The following is a 24,211-nucleotide window of genomic DNA, read 5'->3' on the forward strand; positions in this document are numbered from 1 at the left end:
TCACGGCCCAAAAAACCATAATATATCACACATGCACAGACACACACACAACAGAATTTCTTTTGAAATAAATCTCATTACCATTACATTATCTGGCACCTCTGGATAATTACCTTAGAATGCAGTACTTCAAGATAAAATATCAAATGTATAACTAATGGGGACATGCAGACACATGGAACTTCAAATAATATATTCATATCCATAGCACATCAAGCAATGTTGTGAAATACACAGTTGACTGCTGATTTTCCTACATTATTACATCTCTACCAGATATATGAAAATGCTGTTTGGATGCACATGAGGTATTTAATGTTTCTTATATTCTCTTCTATTAAGCATTTCAACATTAATATATGTTTAAACATGCTACTAAAACAGCATACATGAGGGATACATCATCTACCCTTGGACTTGTACTCAGGAGGGTGACACCTAAGGATAATGAGCTCAAATATATCCCTAATTACTGACGTTGAAGCCAGACTGGATAATAAACAACATCTCAAGGGAATTTGTTAAAATACGAAAAACAAAACCAGGAAAAACAACTCATCACACTTTCACAGACACCCTTACTTCAACAATCACACACTGCCTGATATTTAAATAAACAATGGACCACTTAGATGATGGGCATCCCATTCTATACATTGCAGCAGAAAAATACCTATTACTAAATGAAAGCACAACAGAAGATGAACAGAAATCAAAGAAAAAAAATAAGAACCACAAAATAAACTTCATTAAATGGATTGGCCACACATATACCACATTTTAGTATCTATCTCAAATGTGGCAAAATAGAAACCCATGATGCAATGATCTCTCCCATTTGTCTTGAGTCAACATGGTAAATAAATTACTTCCTTCAAGGGTATGATGAAAAAGACATAAAACAAGATTTTTTTTGTGAGTCTGAAGATAATTGTGATGTCTAAAGTCTTAACCAAATCGTTTACCAGAATAGGATATTTCTCTTGTATGAATTATTTCCTATTTCCTGACATCAAGATTACATATGGCAGCTTTGAAATATTTACAGGGTGATAGACATAGCCAAACAGTTAAGAGAAGTTCCCAGGATGAAGCCAGGTTTTTAACAACTCCCTGTAATTCCTGCTAAAAGAAGATCCAATGGCCTAAACATCTTGGGAACCAGAATGCACATACCCACAAAAAGAAACAATGATATCATATAATTAAAATTAAAACAAATCTTTAAACAATCAGATTTACACTCAAGAATGTTTTTCTCTTAAAGCATTTATTCCTGTAACCCAGGTGTGGAAGCATCAAAAGACTTACTTACAGAGTTTTTCTTCATCATGAACTGGTTCATAAAACAGAAAGCAGGCATGTAGGCTTGACGTTAGAGAAATCAATCTTTCTCAGTTGGTAGTATCATTTGGGAAGATATGGGTAATGCTTGCCCTGCTGGAAGAAGGATTCCCCTGGGGTTGAGCATGAATTCACGTCCACATACCATTTCCAGTTCCCATTTTCACCTTCATATCGCAGGTGGAAGATGTGAGTTCTTAGCTTCCTGCTTTAGCTGCCATGTTTGACACTTCTTGCCATGCCACTTTGATGGTGATCCTGTAGATCCTCTAGAACCAAGGGCTCACTCATGAGTTGACTTAGACATAAACTTTTATACAGCAACAGAAATGGCATTAATACACATCCATTAAACTTTACAACTGGATTGTTATTTCATGTAACTGTGGAATTTAAAAGGGTTACCTCATCATTTAAATTCATAGTTATTTTCATCATATGAGTTTGTAGGTGCAAATAAAATAAAGAGAGACATCACAATGCTTGAACAGATTGGTGACACTTATCAGATTTCTTCTCCAGAATAAACTTGTGTAACTGAATTTAAGTCAGTTGGGTAAAGATCTTACCAAACTCTTTATGGCCAGATTTCCTTGAGTATTAGTTTTTTCAGGTCCTCAAAGACTACTGTAAAATGAAAAGACTTTAAAATACCAATTACACACTGAAATTTACTCTTGTGATAAAGACTAACATGAAGTGCAAAACTTTGCCACACTCACTACCTTTCTAGGTTTCTCTGTAGTTTGATTATTTTTTCTGATGATTTCAAAGACTACTGATTCATGCAAAGGCTTTACCACACTGATTACATTCATAGGGTTTCTCTCCAGAATGTGTTCTCTCATGCATTTGATGATTACTGTGTCATGAAAAGGCTTTATCACATTGATTACATTTGTATGGTTACTTTCCAGATTGTGTTCTTTTATGTATTTAGAGACTACTGTCACATGCAAAGGCTTAAACCACATTGATTACACTTGTAGGGTTTCTGTCCAGTATGTGTCATGAAAAGTCTTTAAAACATTGATTGCATTTTTAGGGTTATGCTCCAGCATGTGTTCTTTCATGTACTCTGAGATTACTCGCACATGCAAAGGCTTTACCACACTGATTACATTCATAGGGTTTCTCTCCAGTATGTATTCTTTTATGTCTTTGGAGACTACTGGCACTTGCAAAGGCTTTACCACATTGATTGCATTCATATGGTTTCTCTCCAGAATGTATTCTTTCATGCCTTTGAAGATTAATATGTTGTGAAAAGGCTTTACCACATTGATTACATTTGTAGGGTTTCTCTCCAGTATGTGCTCTTTTATGTATTTGGAGACTAGTGGTCCATGCAAAGGCTTTATCACATTGATTACATTTGTAGGGTTTCTCTCCAGTATGTGTTCTTTTATGTATTTGGAGAGCATTGTGTTCTGAAAAGGCTTTATCACATTGATTACATTTGTAGGGTTTCTCTCCAGTATGCATTCTTTCATGTATTTGTAGATAACTATGTCGTGAAAAGTCTTTATCACATTGATTACATTTGTAGAGTTTCTCTCCAGAATGTCTTCTTTTATGTATTTGGAAAGCATTGTGTTGTGAAAAGCCTTTATCACATTGATTACATTTGTAGGGTTTCTCTCCAGCATGTATACTTTCATGTCTTCGGAGATCAGTGGTACATATAAAGGCTTTACCACATTGATTACATTTATAGGGTTTCTCTCCAGAATGTATTCTTTTATGAATCTGAAGATTACTGTGTCCAGAAAAGGCTTTATCACATTGATTACATTTATAGGGTTTCTCTCCAGTATGTGTTCTTTTATGTATTTGGAGATCACTGTGTCGTGAAAAGTCTTTATCACATTGATTACATTTGTAGGGTTTCTCTCCAGTATGTGTTCTTTCATGTAGTTGGAGACTAGTGGCATATGCAAAGTCTTTATCACAATGATTACATTTGTAGGGTTTCTCTCCAGTATGTGTTCTTTCATGTATTTGGAGTTGACTGCGTCGTGAAAAGTCTTTATCACATTGATTACATTTGTAGGGTTTCTCTCCAGTATGTGTTCTTCCATGTGTTTGGAGATGACAGTGTTGTGAAAAGGCTTTATCACATCGATTACATTTGTAGGGTTTCTCTCCAGTATGTGTTCTTTCATGTGTTCGGAGACTACTGGCACTTGTAAAGGCTTTACCACATTGATTACATTCATAGGGTTTCTCTCCAGAATGTGTTCTTTCATGAATTTGAAGATTACCATATTGTGAAAAACCTTTATCACATTGATTACATTTGTAGGGTTTCTCTCCAGTATGTGTTCTTTCATGTATTTGCAGTTGACTGTGACTTGAAAAGGCTATATCACATTGATTACATTTGTGGGCTTTTTCTCTAGAATGTGTTCTTTTATGTATTTGGAGATCACTGTGTTGTGAAAAGTCTTTATCACATTGATTACATTTGTAGGGTTTCTCTCCAGTATGTGTTCTTTCATGTAGTTGGAGACTAGTGGCATATGCAAAGTCTTTATCACAATGATTACATTTGTAGGGTTTCTCCCCAGGAAACGTTCTTTCATGCATTTGAAGATGACTGTGTTGTGAAAAAGCTTTTGCACATTGAATATATTCACAGGGTTTCTCTCCAGTATGACATTTTTTGAACCTGTAAAGATACTTAGCACATGTAAAAGCTTTATCACATTCAGTACACTGATGAATATTTATATCTATATGAGTTAATTTTACAATTTGATCTAATTTTTAAGACAAATAAGATCTTAAAGTATACACTCATACTGTTCCCCTTCATTTAGGGATGTTTTGTGTCTTTGAAGGTATCTGTAATGATAAGAGCCTTTATCACAGGGTCCACATTTGTAGCATCATTATTCTATATGAGATTCTTCACATATTTAAAGAGAACTGGAAGAACTCAGAGCTTTAACATACTTATTGCATTCATAAATTTTCTAATAGTGAGAGTCATTGCTACATTTGCAAAGTGAACCAGGACAAACAGACATTTTTATACATTCCAATACTCATAGGGCTTTTCTGCAGTGTGATTTTGTTTATGTATTCCCAATGAAGTTGGAAAACCAATTAATTTTAAACTTGTATCACATTCAAAAAATCTACTCAAAGTGGGGACTACTACATATCTTCTAATTGTTTTGTTTTAAGAGAGAGTTATATTGCTTCCTTCCATATCTATCCCTCTGCTCACATGGCTTGTATTCAGAGTGAAATATGATGTGCTGATAAAGGAAAACTAACAAACAAAATGTTTCCACACTGCATCCACACAGCTTGATTTTCTCTTCCTCATAGACATGTGGTATAGGGATTAAGGATTCTCCACAACAACTTTCTTGACTCTCATAAACTGGCCCTCTCCCTAAACTTAGAAAAATCCCAAGTATATGAGTAACACTCATTTACTCTGAACTATTTGCTTATTAGAATGTTTTCAATATATACTTATCACCTATTCAACACATATTCCTTTTGCAATATCTGATTGGCATGAAATTAAACAGATTGGCTGATCTACAGCAGAGCTATCATAAGCTGTAATTCAAATGGGGATATTTAAGGCATTGTTTCCCTGTGTTCTTTCTCAGAGCAATGCCTTGCAAACACATATCAGCTCCCTGACATTGAGGTATTTGGTTTTGTGAGAATTTAACAATCATCAGTACACTTTAAACTGTGCTTATTTACATTGTTGCTTTTGTTTAAAACTTCTGGGACACATTACAATTTCTCCATAGGCTCATTTGTTCACCTAGCACATGAAAATTACCTTCCATTTCTTCCAGAACTTTGACAATGTTCTTCAATATTACGGTCTTCCCAACTGTAGCCTAAAATACAGTACCAGAAAATGTATGATATATTATGGGAAACTGTGCAAAATTTAAGTTACTATCTTCAGTGAATTTTAGAACCATGCCAGATTTATTCACCTCATTCTTCTTCTTTCTCAATCAGAATTACAGAAGAGTATTAATAACAAAGGAACAATTGTCCCCTTATTTTAAAATGTGATGAAAAATTCAGTCTTACCTATAGCAGTGAGGTTCCTGTAGATCTCCAGCATCACATCTTTGTAGAGATTCTTCTGGGAAGAATCCAGGAAAGTCCACTCCTCCCAAGTGAAGTCGATATGCACATCATCATAGGTCACTGCAATCTAAAATATCCCATACAACAGAAAGTGTGATACTGACAGCATGCTAATGTATATTTCTTTGACAATATATTTGTATAATTCTGGGGCTCCCCACAATTATTCCATGACACAGACATTCTAATCATCAATTCATTTTAGAAAAAAGATAACTGAACAATGAGGTTCACCTCTGTCATTTCTTCACACTTTGTCTAGGATATAGCCTTGCAGGAGAAGTGCTTATTAACAGATATAAAAAGAGAGGCAAGCAAACAGATCAAAGTATACATCAGAGAAATTGAATGAACACTTACTAACTGTAAACAAGATGGGCAAGCTGGGTGCATTGGCTCATGCCTATAATCCCAGCACTCATGTGGCAAAAGACAGGTGAAATTAGTTGAATTGGATGCCATTCTGCCCTATGCAGTTAATTTCAGGATAGCCAGTTACATATTAGTAAGACCCTGTCTCCCCCATAAAAATAAATTGTACAAAAATGGTAGAAAGAACTCCCAGGTTTTTTATGGAAGTTCCTACAAAGAATCATGCATATACTCCAGCTCTGTTTTCATCTTCCAGAAACCAGTTTAAACTATAACAATAATAAGATCTTGCTAAACGGGAATGCATGTTTATGGTTACAAATGAGCAAATGCAAACATTAGCAATGTAAATGCTGATCATAAATAACATAGAACAGTAGAGATGACTCAGCATTTAAGAGCTCTTGCTGGTCTTGCAGACAGGTGGGCTCAATTGCCAATACGTACATGGGGGCTTACAACTATCCATTACTACAAGTTCAGGGGTTGTGAAACCATCTTCTGATTGCTGTGAGGACCAGGCACACATGTAGTGCAAATCCATGCATACTGGCAAAAGATGAATATTCATTCAAAAGAACTGAAAACCAACACAATAGGTAGAATGTCACACACTTGCAACTGAATGACTCAGAAGGCTCACGCAGTTTTAATGTCATGAGTACTGCCATCCTGGGAAAGAGAACAGTACACTCTGCCAGATTTGAAATTTCAAGCAAAACAGCATATGCTTGACATGTACAAAAACATACATTCCAGGCCCATCACATAACAATATAAAAAAAACAAAAAAAAAGCCCAGGCATGATGGCACACATTTAATCACAGGACATAGGAGCCAAAATCTTCGGATATCTGAATTTAGGCCAGCCTGGTCTACAGAGCTACTTTTAGGATAGCCAGGGCTACACAGAGAAACCTTTTCTTCAAAAACAAAAATAAAAACAACAAAATTGACAAAAACTCAGGTTACAAAATGGCTTAGCACTGAATAGCAATTGCTTCAACAGTATCATATGGGATTTAGTGATACCACCTACAATCATGGTGAAGTCATGACAGCCAGACACAAAGAACATGAGCTAAGGACAAGGGCTGTGGAATGCTCAGGTGACTGGGCTGTACCAGTGCCTGTGCTTGAGCCCATCTGGGCCGGTTGGGAAGATGTCTGTGTAACTGTGCTGTGGTGTGGGTCTGGTGACTTGTTCATTGTGGACGTTGCTGCTGGGGTTAGGGATACAGTTGCTGTGTCCTTTTCCTGAATCTCAGATGGGCCTATACTATGAACAGTTCTCCTTAGAGTGGCTGTGGTTGGTGAAGAGGTATTTGTACTTGCCATACTCATCATAGGTAAAAGTTTGTTTGTGTAAGTGACTTTGGCCAGTGTTAATGAGAGTGGAGTTAAAGCTGACTTCTCAGGAAGAGTGGGTGTCCCAGTTCCAGATGATGGGATGGCATCCTTTGGTATGCTTAATGCTGTTGAAGGTGTTGTCATGGTCCTATTTGTTTCTCTGAGGCCTGGAGACACTGATGATCCTATTCCAGTGTTGGTGGACTTTGGTGGTGATGGAGCTGTACCTAGAGGCATGCTAACACCAGAAACTGTGCTGTCTGGTAAGGTGTCTGTGCTGTGGTGTGTTGCTTGCTTATTGTGGGGGTTGTTGCTGGGGTTAGGGATACAGTTGCATAGAAAATGGATTGAGGCTATAGACACTCAAATCCCTTCTCTAATGAGGAATTTCATCCAGAAAGACTCCTCCTACTAAGGGTTCTATAAGCACACTAAAGAAAGATACCAAGGAGAGACAAGTATTCAAATACATCATCCTATCTGGGATGGTTTTCATTCAATCGAATACATTCTGACCTAGGTCACTATAGGCTTATGGTCACCTCATGATCAAAATGCATTTAGTCTATCTTCAATGATCCTCATCGTCTTCAACAGCACCTACCCTTTCAAATATTCAAGGTCTCTTTGGACACCTTGGACACAAGGTGATCACTTGACTCTGACATCTTGTAAAATCAGAAAACATGTTATATCTTTCCAACATACACTGGCACAGAATACCCATTACCATTCCCAAAGAGGGTCTGGAACACAGTGAGGGAAGACTGGACCAAGGCAAGACTGAAACCCAGCAGGGCAAACACCAAATCCTGTACTTCTGTCTCAGACACATGGAGCTTCAGTTTCAAAGGGCTTAGGTGTCTCATTTTCCCTAAAATTTCTCATATATCTCTTTGTGGCTACTTCCACTCCCTATATGCAGCTCTCCATGGCAGATATCTCATAGCTTATGTATCTCAGTGTCTTGTGGTCTCAAAATGCAACCCGGGCTTCATGCTCAAAGCTTCATGCAATGGATTCTCACAGGCTCCTCACTGGGGCTCTGACTCTGCCAAACATAGATGACTGCAAGAGTGCTGAACTGAAACCACAGACCAGGAATCCATGACCTGAGATTTTGATTCTTTCTTGTTTCCAGAGCCAGCACAAGTTTGGCTTCCTATTCAGACGGACCTTGCCAAGCTTGGACCACAGTTGCAGCAGGTTTTATATGAAGCTGCTTCTGGGTGATAGGAATCACTTTGCCTAATCCTTCCATTAACTGAAGGCTTAACCTGCTGCCCTTACAGTACCTAGATAGGCTTCCACTGTAGGAAAAGGGCCTTCTCTTTAATGGTGATCTCCTTGATCATTCCTGCCTCTGTTTCAGCACATGACTGCTGTCTGAAACTACCTTTTGTTGTCATTTATTTCTGCCCAACTTGTTGCTTTTTTTCACTGTAGATCTGAATGAGTCATCAGTAATAAACATCTAACAGATTCAATATTCCATCTAAGAAATCAGCCCATTACTTTTTAATTTGGCCTTACTCAATTTCTCAGAGCAAGGACAGAATAAGAAAGATTTTAGGCCAAAATAAGATGCAAATGACCTCTAGCTTAATCTTTCATGGAGTCTATTTCTCACTAAAATCTATGACCTGACCTCCTCTGTGTGGATTACTCTCAAAAGTCCCATCTTCCTTGTCCTACAAGAACAGCCTATTGAGCTCTGTGTGAGCTTTCTATGACTTCTGCTATTTAAGTCCTGATATCTTCTACATTCCTCTAGAAGACAACATTCCCAGGCTCTTCCCAACAATACAATCACTTTAGTATTCCACTTTTTGTTCTAAGTTGCTTCTCTGCTGCAAAATCATCTCAGGTAAGTTTATTTAGCTGATTCTGCCAGGTCACAATCCATCATTGTGGTATAGAAAATGAAGATAAAAACCATGGGCAAACACTGTTTCCTGGCCTTCTCACTTGCTTTGTCACTGTCTTGTGCTCAGCCAGCTCTCCTATCCATCCCAGGTCCACTTGCTTAGAGATATTGCCAACTCACTGGAAGAGCCTTCCCACATCAATCATCAACACAATCTCTTATAGACATAGCAAGTCCTGACTATTATGAACAAACCAGCTTTGAACATAGTTAAGCAAATGTCTTCATGACAGGATGGAGGAGAATTTGGGGGGGTTTATGCACAAGAGTCATAAGCTGGGTTTCGAGGTAGATACATTCCCGATTATCGGTGGAACTGCCATATTGATTTCCATAATGGCTGTACAAGTTTTCACTCCTACCAGCAGTGGGAGTGTCCCTTTGTTCCACATCCTAACCAGCATGAGCCGTCACTTGTGTTATTGATCTTAGTCATTCTAACAGGTGCAAAGTGAAATACCAAAGTAATTTTGATTTACATTTCCTTGATGGCTAGGGATGTTGAACATTTCCTTAAGTGTTTCTCAGTCATTTTAGATTCCTCTATTGAGAATTCTATTTAGATATGTACCATATTTATAATTGGATTATTTGGCTTGTGGATGTCTAGTTTCTTGAGTTGTTTATTATCTTGAGCAAGGTAACCCAGAACCACATAGACACACATGATATGCACTCACTTATAAGTGGATATTAGCTGTCAAGTAAAAAATAACCACAGTACAATCCACAGACTCAGAGAGGCTAAGTAACAAGGATGGCTGTAGAGGCAGGGAATGAATGGATCTCCCTGGGAAGAGGAGATAAATAGATTTTTGTGGGTGGACTGGGGGCAGGAACAGAAAAGATCAGGTAAGTAATGGAGGAACAGAGGGAGAGAATAGAGGAAAAGGTGAGTGCGATAGGAGAGCTTTTGGGGGTGATGTGGAAACCTAGTATGGTAGAAACTTTCTGGAAGCTCTGAGGGTGAACCTAATGAGGACTCCAAGTATTTGAGAATATGGAGCCTGAACTGGCCATCTTGTATAACAATGTAAGGCTCCCAGTGGTGGGAATGGAACACCAACCCAGCCACAAAAATATTCAACCCATACTTGTCCTGTCTGCAAGATATTCTGGGGCAATGGTGTCTCGGAGTTTGTGTAGTAACCAACCAACTACTGGACTAACTTGAGGCCCCAGACCAAAGAGGGAGCCCATGACCAACACTGCCTGGATGAACAGGAACCAGAAGTTGGATGGCTAGGAGAATTAGGGTAGAACCAAATATAACTGACCAAAAAGAAAAAAAAAGTCAATGAATTGATATCTGACAATATTCTATTATCATAGATTAGTACCCAGTCCAATTGTCATCAGAGAGGTCTCCTCCTGCAGCTGATGGGAGCAGATGCAGAGATCCTCATCCAAACATTAGCTGGAGTTCTGGGAACCATGCATATGGGGGGACTGGAGGACCCAGAGGGGTCAAGGACACTGGGAGAACATGTCCACAGAATCAACTAGGCAGGATGAAAGGGGCTCAAAGAGACAGAAGCAGCAATCATGGGTCCTGCATGGATCTGTGCCAGGTCCTCTGCCTACATGCTGTGGTTTTTTACCTTGATGTGTTTGTGAGAGTAAGGGTGTCTCTGACCATTTTGTCTACTCTTGGACCCTTTTCCTCCTCCTGGGTTGCCTAATCCAGCCTTGATATGAAGGTTTGTGGCTAGTTTAATTGCATCTTGTAATGATGTGTTTGGTTGATACACCAACAGGAGCAGTGGATCTGGGAGAGTGGGAAGGAGATGGGGACTGGGAGGAGTGGAGGAATTGGAGACTGAGGTCAGGATGACAAAAGAATAAATAAAACAAGAATAAACAAACAAAAAAACAACAAAAAGGATAGGAAAGTGCATTTAGTCTAACCTGAATGATTCTCATAGTCTGTAACAGCTCCAACACTGTTCAAATGTCCAAAGTCTCTTCTGATACTCACGATTATCTCTTGAATGTAAAATATTCTAAAATCAAGAAACAAGTTAAATCTTTGCAACATACAGTGGCACAGGATATATTTTCATTCAGAAAGAGAGGAATGAGCCCATGTTCCAGCACTCAAATCAGGCAGATAGCCATGCTCATGTGCAGGCAACACCAGCCAGAGTATTACTCAGCTGTAAAAACAATGACATCATGAAATCTGTAGGCAAATGGATGGAACTAGAAAATATCATCCTCAGTGAGGTAACCCAGACTCAGGAAGACAACCATGACATGTACTCACTCATAGGTGGATACTAGATGTAAAGCAAACGATAAACAGACCACAACCCACAGCTGCAGAGAAGCTAGGAAACAAGGAGGACCCTAAGATGGATGAACAGATCACCATGGAAAGGGTAAACAGAGATCTCCATGAGTAAACTGAGGATGAGGGGAGGGCAATAGAGGAGAGGAGATGGGGGATGAGAACATGAGAGAATGGGATGGTCGAGCTAGGGGAGGGACGGAGTAGGAGAGCAATGAAAGAAATATCTTGATAGAGGGAGACAGTATGGGTTAAGGGAGAAACCTGGTGCTAGGGAAATGCCCAGGAATCCATAGGACAACCCCAGATTAGACTACTAGCAACAGTGGAGAGGGTGCCTGAACTGTCCTACCCTGGTAATTAGATTGGTGAATACTGTAACTGTCACCATAGAGCCTTCATCCAGTAACTGATGGAAGCAGATGCAGAGACCCATAACTATGCACCAGGCCAAGCTCCATGTCGAAAAGTCTAGTCGAAAAGAGGGAAGAGGGATTACATGAACAAGGGGGTCAAGATCATGATGGGGAAATCTACAAAGACAACTGAACCAAGCTCAAAGGAACCCATGAACTTTAGACGGACAGCTGTGGAACCCGCATGGGACCAGACTATACCCTCTGCATATGGGAGATAGTTGTGAAGCTGTGTCTGTTTGAGGGGCCGGATGCCCACACAGAAAACATTGTAAAAGAATAACTAAATGTCAATTTCCTGCCACATGGATTATGTCACAAGATGTGGAATCTGCCCTATATCCACCCACTCAAAACCACACACAACTCAGAAACCTCTGCACCTCGGAAGAACTGCTGCTGCTCTGTGACAGTGAAGACACTGACCCCACACTCACCATGGCATGGCTTCTGGTCTCCCTCGCAGCTCTCTATAGCTGCCTTCTGTTGGTACTCCAAATTACTAAACCTTCCCAGGGTCCCACATTAGTCTAGGCCACCCAGCTGGGCCTCAGGACATTAGCGCCTGCTTTACTGGGTGATCAGAGGTCAAGTGACTCAGACAGCACAGGCCTTCCCTGCTCTGCAATTCCACCCCAGGAGACAGGTCCCTAGTATTTTAGTAGAAATTCTTCCAGTCTCCCAGACAACTTCCTGGCAGGAAGTGTTTTGTGTGAACAATCCATTACACACTCAATGTACAATGCAGCCAACCCTTTGCTTCTTAACTGGGAACTCCTACAGCCAAACACAGGTCACATTCAAAAAGCAAGTGTTGCTATTATTTAACTATTTTTAAAGCAAACACAGGCCATGAATTAGAAAACATGAGGGGCAGTGGTAGGGCTTGCAGGCAGGAAAGAGACTGTGGACATGATGTAGTTATACTCTCAAAGAACTATTTAGAAAAGTTGAAGCAGGATTTAGGGCCACATGCTGCAGAAACTACAGATTTGTATGAGAGCACACCAATGATTACTCATGCCTTCTCCCTCAGGCTGAACATCTCAAACCAGGAAAATAATAGTCCCAATAGGCAGGGCCACATTATTTTACTCAGATCTCCTATATTGGTTGAACTAGTGTAACTATAATAAATTGATTTCATAACATGGTCAGTCCTTTATCCAGATTCTTGATTGCCCTGGTCTGTGGATTCTAAGAAATGACCAGTCAGGACATATATGGAGCATCTGAAATTGATTACCTACCACAATGCTAATCTCAAATATTGCCAAAGCAGGAAATGTTTCACCCTCCTTCCTGCCCCTCCCTTTCTTCACTGTCACTACACCAGCTTCAAAATTGGTCAGTGAACTCCATTCTTGCCCAGGTCCCTCTTCATTTCTATGTCCCCAGTAAAAGCCAGAGAGATTGGAGGACACTCATTCATTGGTCTATGTTTCCTTCTCACTGACCAGCCAAGACCCAACTAGAAGGAACTGAAGGACTCTTCCCAGTACCAGGCAACAGAGGAAGGATTAGGTGTGGTGGTATTTTACTTGTACTGAAATGTGATTTTAATTGTATGTTAATAAATAAAATTGTCTGGGGGTCAGAGCTATAGAGTCATAGCAAGTGCGTGGCGGCGGTGCACGCCTTTAAGGACCTGGAGGGCGGTACATACAGGCAGTGACGAGGCAGTCACATGTTTGTGTTTACAACCAATGAGAAGGCAGAACAGAAAGACTATAAAGACATACACACACAGGAAGTAGGTCCCTTTTCGGAGAGCTCTCTTGGCTGAAGAGGATCCCTGAATCAGGAAGGGTGAGGCTCTTAGCTCTGACCTCTTGGCTTTCTTCTCTGAATTGGCTCTGTGTTTCTTATTTAATAAGACCGTTGGTTACATCTACAATTAGGTTTTCAAAACAATGCTCAACAATGCTTATATAGCATGAGGCAAGCCTACAGAAACATTGCTCTAAACAGAAATAAAAAATCAACAGCACTTGAAAGAAAAGGAATGAAACTATAAATGACCAAGAAACATTGGAAAACAGAAACAAATGGGGATTACAGAAGAAATGCATTTTTTTATTTTTGTTAAGAAATTTTTTATTCATTTTACATAACAACCACAGATACCCCTCCTCCCTCCTCTCACCCCACAGTATTCCCCCCAAACCAGCCCCCCATTCCCACCTCCTCCATGTCAAGATCTCCCATGGAGAGTCAGCAGAGCTTGGTACATTCAGTTGGGGCAAGTCCAAAGCCCTCCCCCCTGCACCAAGGCTGCCCAAGGTGTCACACTTTAACAAAATGTATTTAAAGAAAATGAAATTTAAAAAATAATAACAATAATTCTTTTTAGCATGACAAAAGTAATTTATTTTGAAGATAAAAAAAACTTAACTACATTAGGAAAGAGTAGGACCTTCCCTAGTTGAGGAAATGCAATTAATAAAATACTGATTGCTCTTGCCCACACGCACATGCTGGCTGCTGAGATCTGTAACCTGACACACAGAGTTACAGCCAATGGTCTATTTCTCAATCTTCTGAGCTGACTTAACTCTGTCAAGCAAGACTGAACGTATCTGCAAAAGAGAGTTGTCTAATTAGAAATTCAATATTCATTGGCTCAAACTAACTGTCTCAAATTGTACACCCACCAATCTGGTCTGTGTTCATTCACATGACAGGGATTAAAACATGCTGGGAAACTACAATCAAGTCCTTCTTCATAATGGTGACTCCACCAGCTGGTTGCCTACTCTGTTTCTCTCTGAAGGGCACACAATGAACTATTCCTCTTATTCTGGTCTGAAGGCAGAAGTCATGCTCCACATGCAAATCCTTTTCCTGTGACTTCAATGGATAGTCAACTACACGACACAAATGGGGTATTTTAAAACTCTGAGGTGGTAGAGTCCTTTAATTTAAGAATTTATAATGTTTAATCATAGACACCAAAGTCATTGCCCTGGGGACCAATATACTGGGATCAAGGCCCCTTGCATAAACATAGGGGAGTTTGTCTCAGAAACATTTTTCTAAATAGTTGGAGGTGCAGCTGTTCAAGAATGAATACTCCTTCTAAAGGAGAAATCACTCCACACACTTGGGATTAATAAAGAAAACTTTCTTTAATGATAGCATGCATCCATCTCTGGCTTATGCTCAAGGAGGAGCCAGCGTGGAACAGATTTTACATTCCACATATTCTGTCATCCTTAAGTTGCGTTTAGGTTCAGGCTCCAGTTACACTTTGAACATTTAAATAGGATCAGGAGATTGCAAGTCTAGCCACTTAGGCAGATGGGAAACTCACACAGCAAAGATAATTCCAGATTTATTCCTTAAGTACAACACTAACCTGAAACAGCAGGTCATTCTTCAGTGACAGGGTCCTGAGGTGAAGGTATCAGGGGATGAGAAGGGTAGGAAAAGTAGAAGGCAGAAAAAAATAAAAGCTGGGGTGAGGAGGTCTTGCACAAGCTATGCCTCATGACAAGTAAACTTCTTAAGAAGACTAGCATCTTGTATACTGCTTCCAGTGGGGAAATGGAAGAAAATGGGAGGGAGACTTCTATGAAGCCAACAGAAACTATCATACGATGGGACAAACTCAGGAGGAGGCAATTCACACACTGCTGCATAAGGAGAACACAGAGTACCTCAGAAAAATTACTGACTAAAGACACAGTGGCCTTGAGACTGATAACTACATAGCTCCAATTGGCAAGTAGACTTGTGCCATGGAAAACCCCACCCCCACCACACTCCTCTGACTGGCAGGTCACACTGGAGGGCCTGATTGGCTAGTGAGGCCTGAGTGACAAGAGCACCTTCCTTAGGATAACTGTGTACTTAAAGACTCTGCACAGTGAGTGGTTCCTGGCCCTGCCTTCCACCCAAGACACAGACCTTTTCTAGATCTGCAGAGATTTCCATTACAACAGCACTTGCCCCTGGCTCAAATAGCTGACCCTGCTATATTCCTGCACTCCACAGGCACTTCCCCTTCTTCCTCCTGGACACCATGTGGCTAGCTTGCACAGCCCATTACACAATGTGGAGTGGAGTGATTCCCCTCTCCACCAGGTTGAAGGATGCCCAGAATTTTAACAATTACAGAGAGATTTTTAGGACACAAAATGAGATGTTTGTTTTATGGCTTCACACTGAGGTTTGATGAACTCAGGTAATTTTTACCTGGTGTCTCAGGGACTTTGGATGACCAGGAGAGAAAAGCAAGATCATAGACAAGATAGATCTTTCTTCCATCAGAAGGCTGGATGATGGTTTCATTGCTTTAGAGTTTTATTCCTGAAATTCATTTCAATCTCTTGACAATTTAACAACAATATGAAGTGTAGTCTTCACAGTTGCTACGAGTCACAGGAATATGAATCAGGAAATCAGCTGACTATGGTAAAACTATTACCTAGAAGAATCAAGGAATTTTTCCAGAGGAACTCAAGTCTGAAGGAGTATTTGGTGTTTCTTGGCTTTTAATATATCTGCTGTTTTCTGCTATGAATTTCATGTGCACTCTCGTAGCTTCCCCAAGAACTTCTAAACAGCATGGATTGATCACTTCTTAGGCATGTACAATTAAGGTATTTGGATATAGTCAGGCAGGCAACGTTTACTGCCTCCAGGCTTTCTGCTCCTTTTTAGCATTAGGATTAGATGTCTGCCTTCTGCAATTACCTCCTTCAGGGAGCATCCAAATCCAGGGCCAGCTCCAGACAAAGCACCTGCTAGGCTCCTGAATTAAGGTAAACACCCATATGGAGATACTGCCTAGGCCAGGATGTTAGGTAGGTAGCTTTGCTTCTTGTGCAAATTAAGCTCAGAACTCCCTTTCTTTCACGGCCCAAGTGGCACCCTAGAACAACTTAGAACAAATGGTTTTTTTTCCTAACAGGTGCTTCAAACTGTGATGCAAGTAACCTAGCTATGGAATACTCCCCCGCCCCCACGCGCACCCTGCCAGAAAATGGCAACATAGAAAAAGAAAAGCAATTATATTTTAGTGATTCTTAGGCTCTTTTATCTAATCACCTGTAAGATTGTAGTTTGAGCACATTTATGATAAACTCGTAACGTTCCACCTAACCACTTAGAAGAATATATTTTGAGCTGAATCCCCAGGGGAGTCTTTGCCCTGGAGGAGATGGGAATGGGGGTGGGCTGGGGGGAAGGTGGGAGTGAGGAGTGGGAGGGGGGAGGACAGGGGAATCCATGGCTGATATGTAAAATTAAATTAAATTATAAAAAATGAAAAAAAAGAATATATTTTGAACACATAAATTCCCTTTCTGACTCATTCCAGGCCTTATTTGATCCACCTCCTTTATTCACTCCCCTTTTGGGATGCAAAGGAAGCTATCACTGCTCTTGTGGGGACCTTGAAAGCTTTTCACTGTACTATAAAAGAGTTACTGCTTTTAAGGTTGTGGACCAGTTCCCCAAGAGAACTGGCAAATTTTGTCTCAGAAAAATAAAGTGGATGGACAAAATTGCTCAGTGTACTTAGATTCCTTTCCCTCAGATTATTCTGGCATAGTGTCTCTTCTAGAAACTCTGGGAAGAAGAACAATAGAGGAGGCTGGACCCCAATAGTCCTCGTTACACAGTAAGTTGAATACCTAGAGAGAAATGGAACAAGTGCTTTATGAGTACTACTGTTATCTACAACATCTTCCTCTGGGCAAGTGAAAACAAAACAAAACAGTATTAGTAAGGTTCTCTGCTTGTACAGACTGATAGAATAAATCTCCACAGGTTCTGAGACTCTAATGATATTCTGGGCTCTCAGAAACTGAGGAAGCTCCATGTTTCAGGCTCTGCCATCTCTAGCACACACAGCTTGCCTACCATCCCAGTTCTACTCCGCAACTGCAGCTCTCCTTGGTCATCCTACAGTCCAAGAACCTACCACCCCTTCAGGTGTCCACTGGACTCACTGACCTCTCAGGGCCTCTCCACAGGTGTTTCAAATCTGTTCCAGTGTCATCAGCTCTTCACGAGCCCTTCAGTCTTGGATTGGCAGGCAAGATACCGAGGCAGAAGAATCCCAGCAAATTACCAAACTGTCTGGGCTCTGCCCAGATATCAAGCAAAGGTAGTATCTATTCCTTCGGTCTACTGTATGTGGATTCTACTTTTTACCTGACAGCTTACTGAATTTGAGGGGACACAAAGGGGTAAAGAATAAACACAGCAGACAGGAGGAGACGTGAAGGAGATGGGAAAGGACAGGAGGAGACAGGAGAGGACCTGAGTGTCCCCAGGGCACTGGAGGTGCTTCAGTTCTCTGAGTCCCAGTATCAGCTCCCTGGAATCTCTCCTGTCTGGTCCATCTAGTCCTGACCTCCTGGAGATGGTGCACTGATGGAGCCTGGGAAGTGGTCCTATTCCCAGCATCAGGGGTGAGATTACCCAGAGGCCCACAGGCTTGTTCTGGTCTGTAGGGGACAACAAGGGACAGTTTCCTGAGCCCACCATAGACTTGTCTGTCCCTGGGGGCCTGCCTCCATACCCCACTGTACACTCAGCCCTTGGATGATGTTGAAACCCTCAAACTCCAGCCTCTGCCTCCTAAGTTTTGTGATCACAGGGTTGGACACCATGTCCCATGTCTGGCTTTGGTGACTTCTTATTCAACTTTACTGAATGTCATGGTGTAAACATGTGGACACTCAAAAGGTAAAATTTTAAAAGTAAATAAAAAGAAGGTTTATAAGAAGTAACCATGGTGCCAGGTAATGGTGATTGATCACACTGTATCCATAGTCAGGAAGCAGACAGTGATGAATGTTGGTCATTATTACATAATTCAGTACGAAATCCATGGAATGGAATGGTGCTATCATTTCTAGAAAGCAGAAGAGTCTTCTCATCTCAATGAACTTAATATACAAGATAATCTCTCATAAGCACACCTCAGAGAATAACATGATCTAGATAAGCCCTCAGAGGTGTGACTGGAGGAGTGTCCCTTGACTGATTCTAGATCTTATCAAGTTGCAAATCAATATTAGCCATCACACAAAATTAATAACGAACTATAGAAATGATCCCTGAAAGTATAGTCTACATACAAAATTAATAAAATTTGCTGTGTAGACTGCCTGTGTAGACAGTGACACTATTCCTTTTTTTAATGATATCTCAAATACCAATGAGCCATGTTTGAAGACAAAGTACATAAAACATAGGAGTATGGACTTACTCCTTTCCCAGATGTAAGCAGCAATTTGCTGAGAATCTCCAGGACAGGATTATGAACTCCATGTAGAGCAAGGCATGGTGCAGAACCCTTCTGACCCATGTTTTACTTTATTAAATCAGAATCCTACCCAAGCCACCTCAGGAACTGACCGATGATCATTTTTACCAAAGAGAAGGCAAGAGGGAAACAGAGAGATAGAAAGACAGAGAGAAGGAGAGAGAGAGAGAGAGAGAGAGAGAGAGAGAGAGAGAGAGAGAGAGAAGAGAGAGAGAGAGAGAGAGAGAGAGAGAGAGAGAGAGAGAGAGAGAGAGAGAGAGACTCCCTAAGGACCCATTGAAATGGAACTTACAAAGTCAACGGAACTGTAAATATGGCTTTGTGTCAATTCTTAAGTGTGGCTCTCCCTCACAAGACCACACTATCCAAAAGATCACTCCAAAAACTCTTCTTAATAAACATCAGGACTAAGAAAGTGGGTTAACAGATAAAGTACTCATCTTGCAACTATCCCTTTACTTCTGCATTATAAAGCCAGTTGCAACAGTGCATGCCTGTAGTCCAGTGGTTTAAGGCAAGATAAAAGGCAGGCAGCTACCTATGATTCTATGTGTATAGAAATCAAATAAACACAGACTTCACAACTTTCAACTGAAAGTGACCTTAAACTGTTATGTTTCTGACCCTCTAGCTACTGATATTTCTTTAAGAGAGGCTTCACGTTCTAGAGTTCTCTCTGCAAAGGGAGGTGATCTCCTGCAGATCCTGCTATAGCTCTGCAGCCTTCATGCTCCCTTGTGTTTTCAGGCAAATCCAGCCCCAATGATGCCCACACAGAAAACACTGTAGAAGAATAATTTAATGTCTGATTCCAACCACATAATGTCACAAGATGTGGCATCTGCCCTATCCACCTGCCCAAAACCATGCAAACCTGAGATACCTCTGTAGCTCAGAACTTTCTTTTGTCCCCTGGAACTGACCTTCACTGAATCACACCATGGTGGCTGGCAGTAGCAGAAAGCTAAAAGCATTCTAATCATGTATTGCTAAAGGATGATCCCCATCACTCCCTTTCTACCATTTTCTAAACTGTCTGTAACATTTATAAGACAAACCTGAAAGGGAAATGTAACATCCAGAACTTGCAGAAACCAGACCTTCAGTTTTCCAATCTGTCTTCCCAGATTCCCACTGTCACAGAAGCAATGCCTGCGTGTGCACACTGGACAGTGATATTACAAGCATCATAGCCTCCCATGCCAGGGTGGCAGAGCCTTCTCATCCCCAGAGAATCCACACTCACTAAGGATCAGGGGCCAAGGGACACTGCCCAGGTTACTACAGAGACCAACAGAAACAGTCTGGCTCATGGTCTATCCCAGTCCCAGCAGTTCAGACTCTGACAGCTCAGCCAACCTGCTCTTCCTGGACAGTGGACCCCCACACTCACCATGGCATTCCTTAGAATGTCACCTGTGGTATTCCTTAGAGCTCCCTATAGCAGAAGCAGAGGAGAATCCCAAGGAGAACTTGGAAGTTACCTCCCACTGATGCTACTGATAGCTAAGCCTTCCCAAAGCTCCTCATTAGTTAGGACCACCCAGTTGGACCTCAGGACATTAGCAGTTACCCTATTGGGTGAGCAGAGATCCAATGACTCAAACAGCACAAGCCTTCCCAACTCTGCCCTTCCACACTAGAGTTGGAGGTATCTAGTCTGAGAAACTTGTAGTTTAGAGAATATTCCATTCTCTAGAGCACTTCCTATTCCTCTTTCAAGGCACAGGGTCCTTTGCATGCACATTCCATTACACACTCAATGCCCAGTGAAGCCAACCCTTTGCTTCAGGGCTGGGAGGTCCTGAAGCCAAACACAGGTCACATTCAAACAGTAACTGTTGTTAAAGCAGAAACAGGTCATGGATTAGGACACAATGAAGGATCTATGGGAGGGCTTAGAGTCAGGAAAGAGATAGTGAAAATTAGGTAATCATAATTCCAAAAATTATGTTGGAAAGTTGAAACAGGCTTTATGGCCATGTGCTCCAGAGACTAGGGATGTGTATTAGAGCACACTAAGTACTACTCATGCATTTATCCCAGGCTGTACATCTTAAACCTGGAAAAGAGTCACGTTAGGCAGGGCTACACCATTTTATCCAGTTCTTCTATTTAGGTTGAACTGGTGTGACTACTGTAATTTTGTCTCACAAAAATTCAGTTCTTTATCCAGATTCTTGATTATCTGGTCTGTGAAACAGAGAAATGGTCAGTCAGGACATTTACGGAATGTCTAAAATCGATGACCTCACTACTCATTGCTACTGTCAACTCCTGTCACAGCAGGAAAGCTTTCACCTCCTTCTTGCCATCCCTTTCTGTGCTGTGACTACACCTGCTTTACTGTGGGTCAGTGAACTCAACTCTTACACAGGTCCCACTTCATCTGTAATTTCACAATGAAATCTAGAGAGGTTGAGGGTACTCATTCACTGGTCTATTTTCCATCTCACTGACCAGTCAAGGTCCAGTGTGGAAGGATTTGCAGGACTGTCTTCCCAGCACTGGGCAGCAGAGGCAGGATTTGGTGTTCAAAGCAATCCTCAGTTTTGTAGTGTGAGGCAAGCCTGAGCTACAGGAGACATTGATCTAAACCAGTGGTTCTCAACCTTCCTAACGCAGTCACACTTTGATACAGGCTCTTATGAGGTGGTGACCCCCCAACTATAAAATTATTTTCACTGCTACTTTATAACTGAAACTTGGCTACTGTTATGAATTGCAATAAAAATATCTGTGTATTCCAATGGTTTTAGGCCACTCTTGTTAAAGGGAGCCTTATCCCTCAAGTTGAGAACCACTGCTCTATAAATCAATATAAATAAATAAATAGCACCTAAGGAAATAATGGAATAAAATTCTTAATGGCTGGGAAACATTGGAAAATAAAATAGAGATTCGAGCTGTAATGCATTTAAAGAAAGTGAAATTTAAAAAATGGTACCACTAATTGACTTTTTAAAATGATAGAAATGATTGGAAGAACACTTAGCAGTACTGACTTTGCAACAGAGTAGGCACTTCCCTCTTAGAGAGAATGCCATTTATAAGACACTGCATGACTTTCCCATGTAAAGTGTCAGCTGCTGGGTGCTATAAGCTGACACATGGAGTTAAAGCCAATGGCCTGTGTCTCAAACCTCTGAGCTGACTTAACTGTGTCAACCAGGAATGCACATATCTGCATAGGAGAGTTCCCTAACTGGAAACTGAAGACTCAGTACTTCAAGTTACCCTCCCTAAATTGTACACCCACCAATTCTGCCTATCTTCATTCACATGGTAGGAATAATACCAGGAGTTAAATTACACAGAAAGTCACTCCCCCTGCCCAGCGGGTCCTTTTTTATGATGGAGAACTCTGCAGCTCGCTGCCTTAAACTCCAGCCCATGATCTAGCTATTGCCTAGTCTGTTTCCCCCTGCAGTGTACACAGGACACTGTTCCTCCTCTTCTGGCCTGAAGGGAGATGCCATGATCCACACACAAATACTTTCCTGTTACTGCAATGGACAGTCCACTATGTGACTCAAAGTGGTTACTTTAGAACTCGGTGGTGCTACAGATCTGCAATCCAAGAATTCCTGGTGCTTAGTCAGGACAATAGCAAGGGGAATGCCTGCCCTGTGGTGATACAGACAGGGTTCAAGTCCACCTCAATCTACATCAGAGACCTTGACTCAAAACCACTTTTCAAAGAGACTGGAGATGCAGCTGCTCTAGACTTAAAATATCCTTGAAGGCACACCAGGACTTAATGTTGGTTGTGACCCTGTTATAACCCCTTGAGCAGCACATTAGAAGCCTGTTCCTTGACAGGGGTCAGAGAATGGGGAGACCCTTTTGGCTGGTTGTAAACCAGGGTTTTCTCCTTTGTTATGGGAATGTTGCTTAATAGCTAGTTAATGCTGGGGAACAAGTATTTACATCTTATACTAATCTCTAAAAGGCACGGTTAGCATACTACTTATCTTAGGGATATTTGAGCGACAGCCCTCCCTAAGCTTAATTCTACTTTGTGACTTAATGACTCCAAAGAATGGGTAAATCACTATACCATCAATTCTATTACTATCAATTCTACTCTTCTACATCACAGTTTAGCAGTGGAGTGCTACTCTACACGGGAGATGCCCTTTACAAGCTCCACAAAATCAACTGCAGACAGATACTAAACCTAAATGTTAAATGTTTAAAGTGCAGAACTCCTGAAAGATACTAGAGAGACCAGGGCTCTCCCATTTTGGCAAATCTGCCTTCCAAGGTGACAATACAAGCACTACAGGAGCCAGCATTTCACAGGGACATCAACAACAAGAATATTTCTAAGTCTTGTTCCCAATGCTCTGCACAAACACAGCCCACGGAGTTAAGTTATTCAGAGGCTTCTTCCCCAGCCCACGGGGTTGCAAGGACCATGTACAACACACAGGATCAGGAAGAAACAGGCGCGACACGCTGGACCGAGAAGGAACACGTGGGACTCGCAGGACACACAGGACCAGGCAGGACCACACCAAACTCTGCGTCTGGCTGTTGGCTCCCACTCAGACCCGGGAGGACCCAACACCCGGTTCCCACGGCTCAGCCGGCCGCTCCTCCCAGTCTGGGGAAAGCATCCCCTCGCTCACCATGGCCGGCCACTCCTCCCCGTCTGGAAACAGAAGCCCTTGATCACCGTGTCGCGGGTGCAGAGAGCTCCAGCCTCAGCAGAACCCAAGGAACAACACATGAGCCAACTTCCGATTTCCTCAGCACAAGAGCTGAGCGGGAACCCTAGCGTCGGGAGGATGAACCCTTCCATCTTACTGGAGGATCTGCTCGAAGCCCTGATTGGCTAGTGAGGGCTGAGTGACAGGATCGGGTGAGCTGAGGGGAGGCAGGTCCAGTGGATTCCTGCCCTAGCGTCCACCTTAAGCACAAACCTATCCATAAATGCTGGAGATTTGCACCAAATTCCACAGCAAGTCTCTACTTTATGTAACCGATGGGTTCAGTTTTAAAAGAAAGTATACAATTTCAGAAGGAGGCTAATCTGACAATATTGCACAAGAGTAACACAAGGTATCTCTAGAACATTATAAACAAA

At 41.4% G+C, this 24,211-nt stretch overlaps 1 protein-coding gene across 4 annotated transcripts; it reads right to left on the minus strand.

The window, feature by feature from the left end:
- Positions 1-1,251: 1,251 nt before the first annotated feature.
- On the minus strand, positions 1,252-23,965 carry LOC128105567 (zinc finger protein 431-like). 4 transcript variants are annotated; one of them, XM_052730813.1, is made up of 5 exons: positions 23,754-23,937; positions 11,040-11,134; positions 5,422-5,548; positions 5,159-5,219; positions 1,252-4,015 (listed from the first exon to the last, which is right to left on the minus strand). In XM_052730813.1, the coding sequence occupies exons 2-5, from the start codon at positions 11,052-11,054 to the stop codon at positions 2,392-2,394; spliced, it is 1,827 nt and encodes a 608-aa protein (XP_052586773.1). In that variant the 5' UTR covers positions 11,055-11,134; positions 23,754-23,937; the 3' UTR covers positions 1,252-2,391. The 4 variants fall into 4 exon arrangements, with proteins under 4 accessions (XP_052586773.1, XP_052586774.1, XP_052586775.1 ...); XM_052730815.1 differs by having other exon boundaries at positions 3,598-4,026; positions 23,754-23,940; XM_052730816.1 differs by lacking the exons at positions 1,252-4,015; positions 5,159-5,219; positions 5,422-5,548; positions 11,040-11,134 and adding exons at positions 14,077-14,416; positions 15,196-15,229 and having other exon boundaries at positions 23,754-23,965.
- Between the last annotated feature and the right edge of the window lie 246 nt (positions 23,966-24,211).

The sequence above is a fragment of the Peromyscus californicus genome, unplaced genomic scaffold (genome assembly GCF_007827085.1).
Source record: "Peromyscus californicus insignis strain IS unplaced genomic scaffold, ASM782708v3 Scaffold_9__1_contigs__length_137607984, whole genome shotgun sequence".
Taxonomy (NCBI): Eukaryota; Metazoa; Chordata; class Mammalia; order Rodentia; family Cricetidae; genus Peromyscus; species Peromyscus californicus.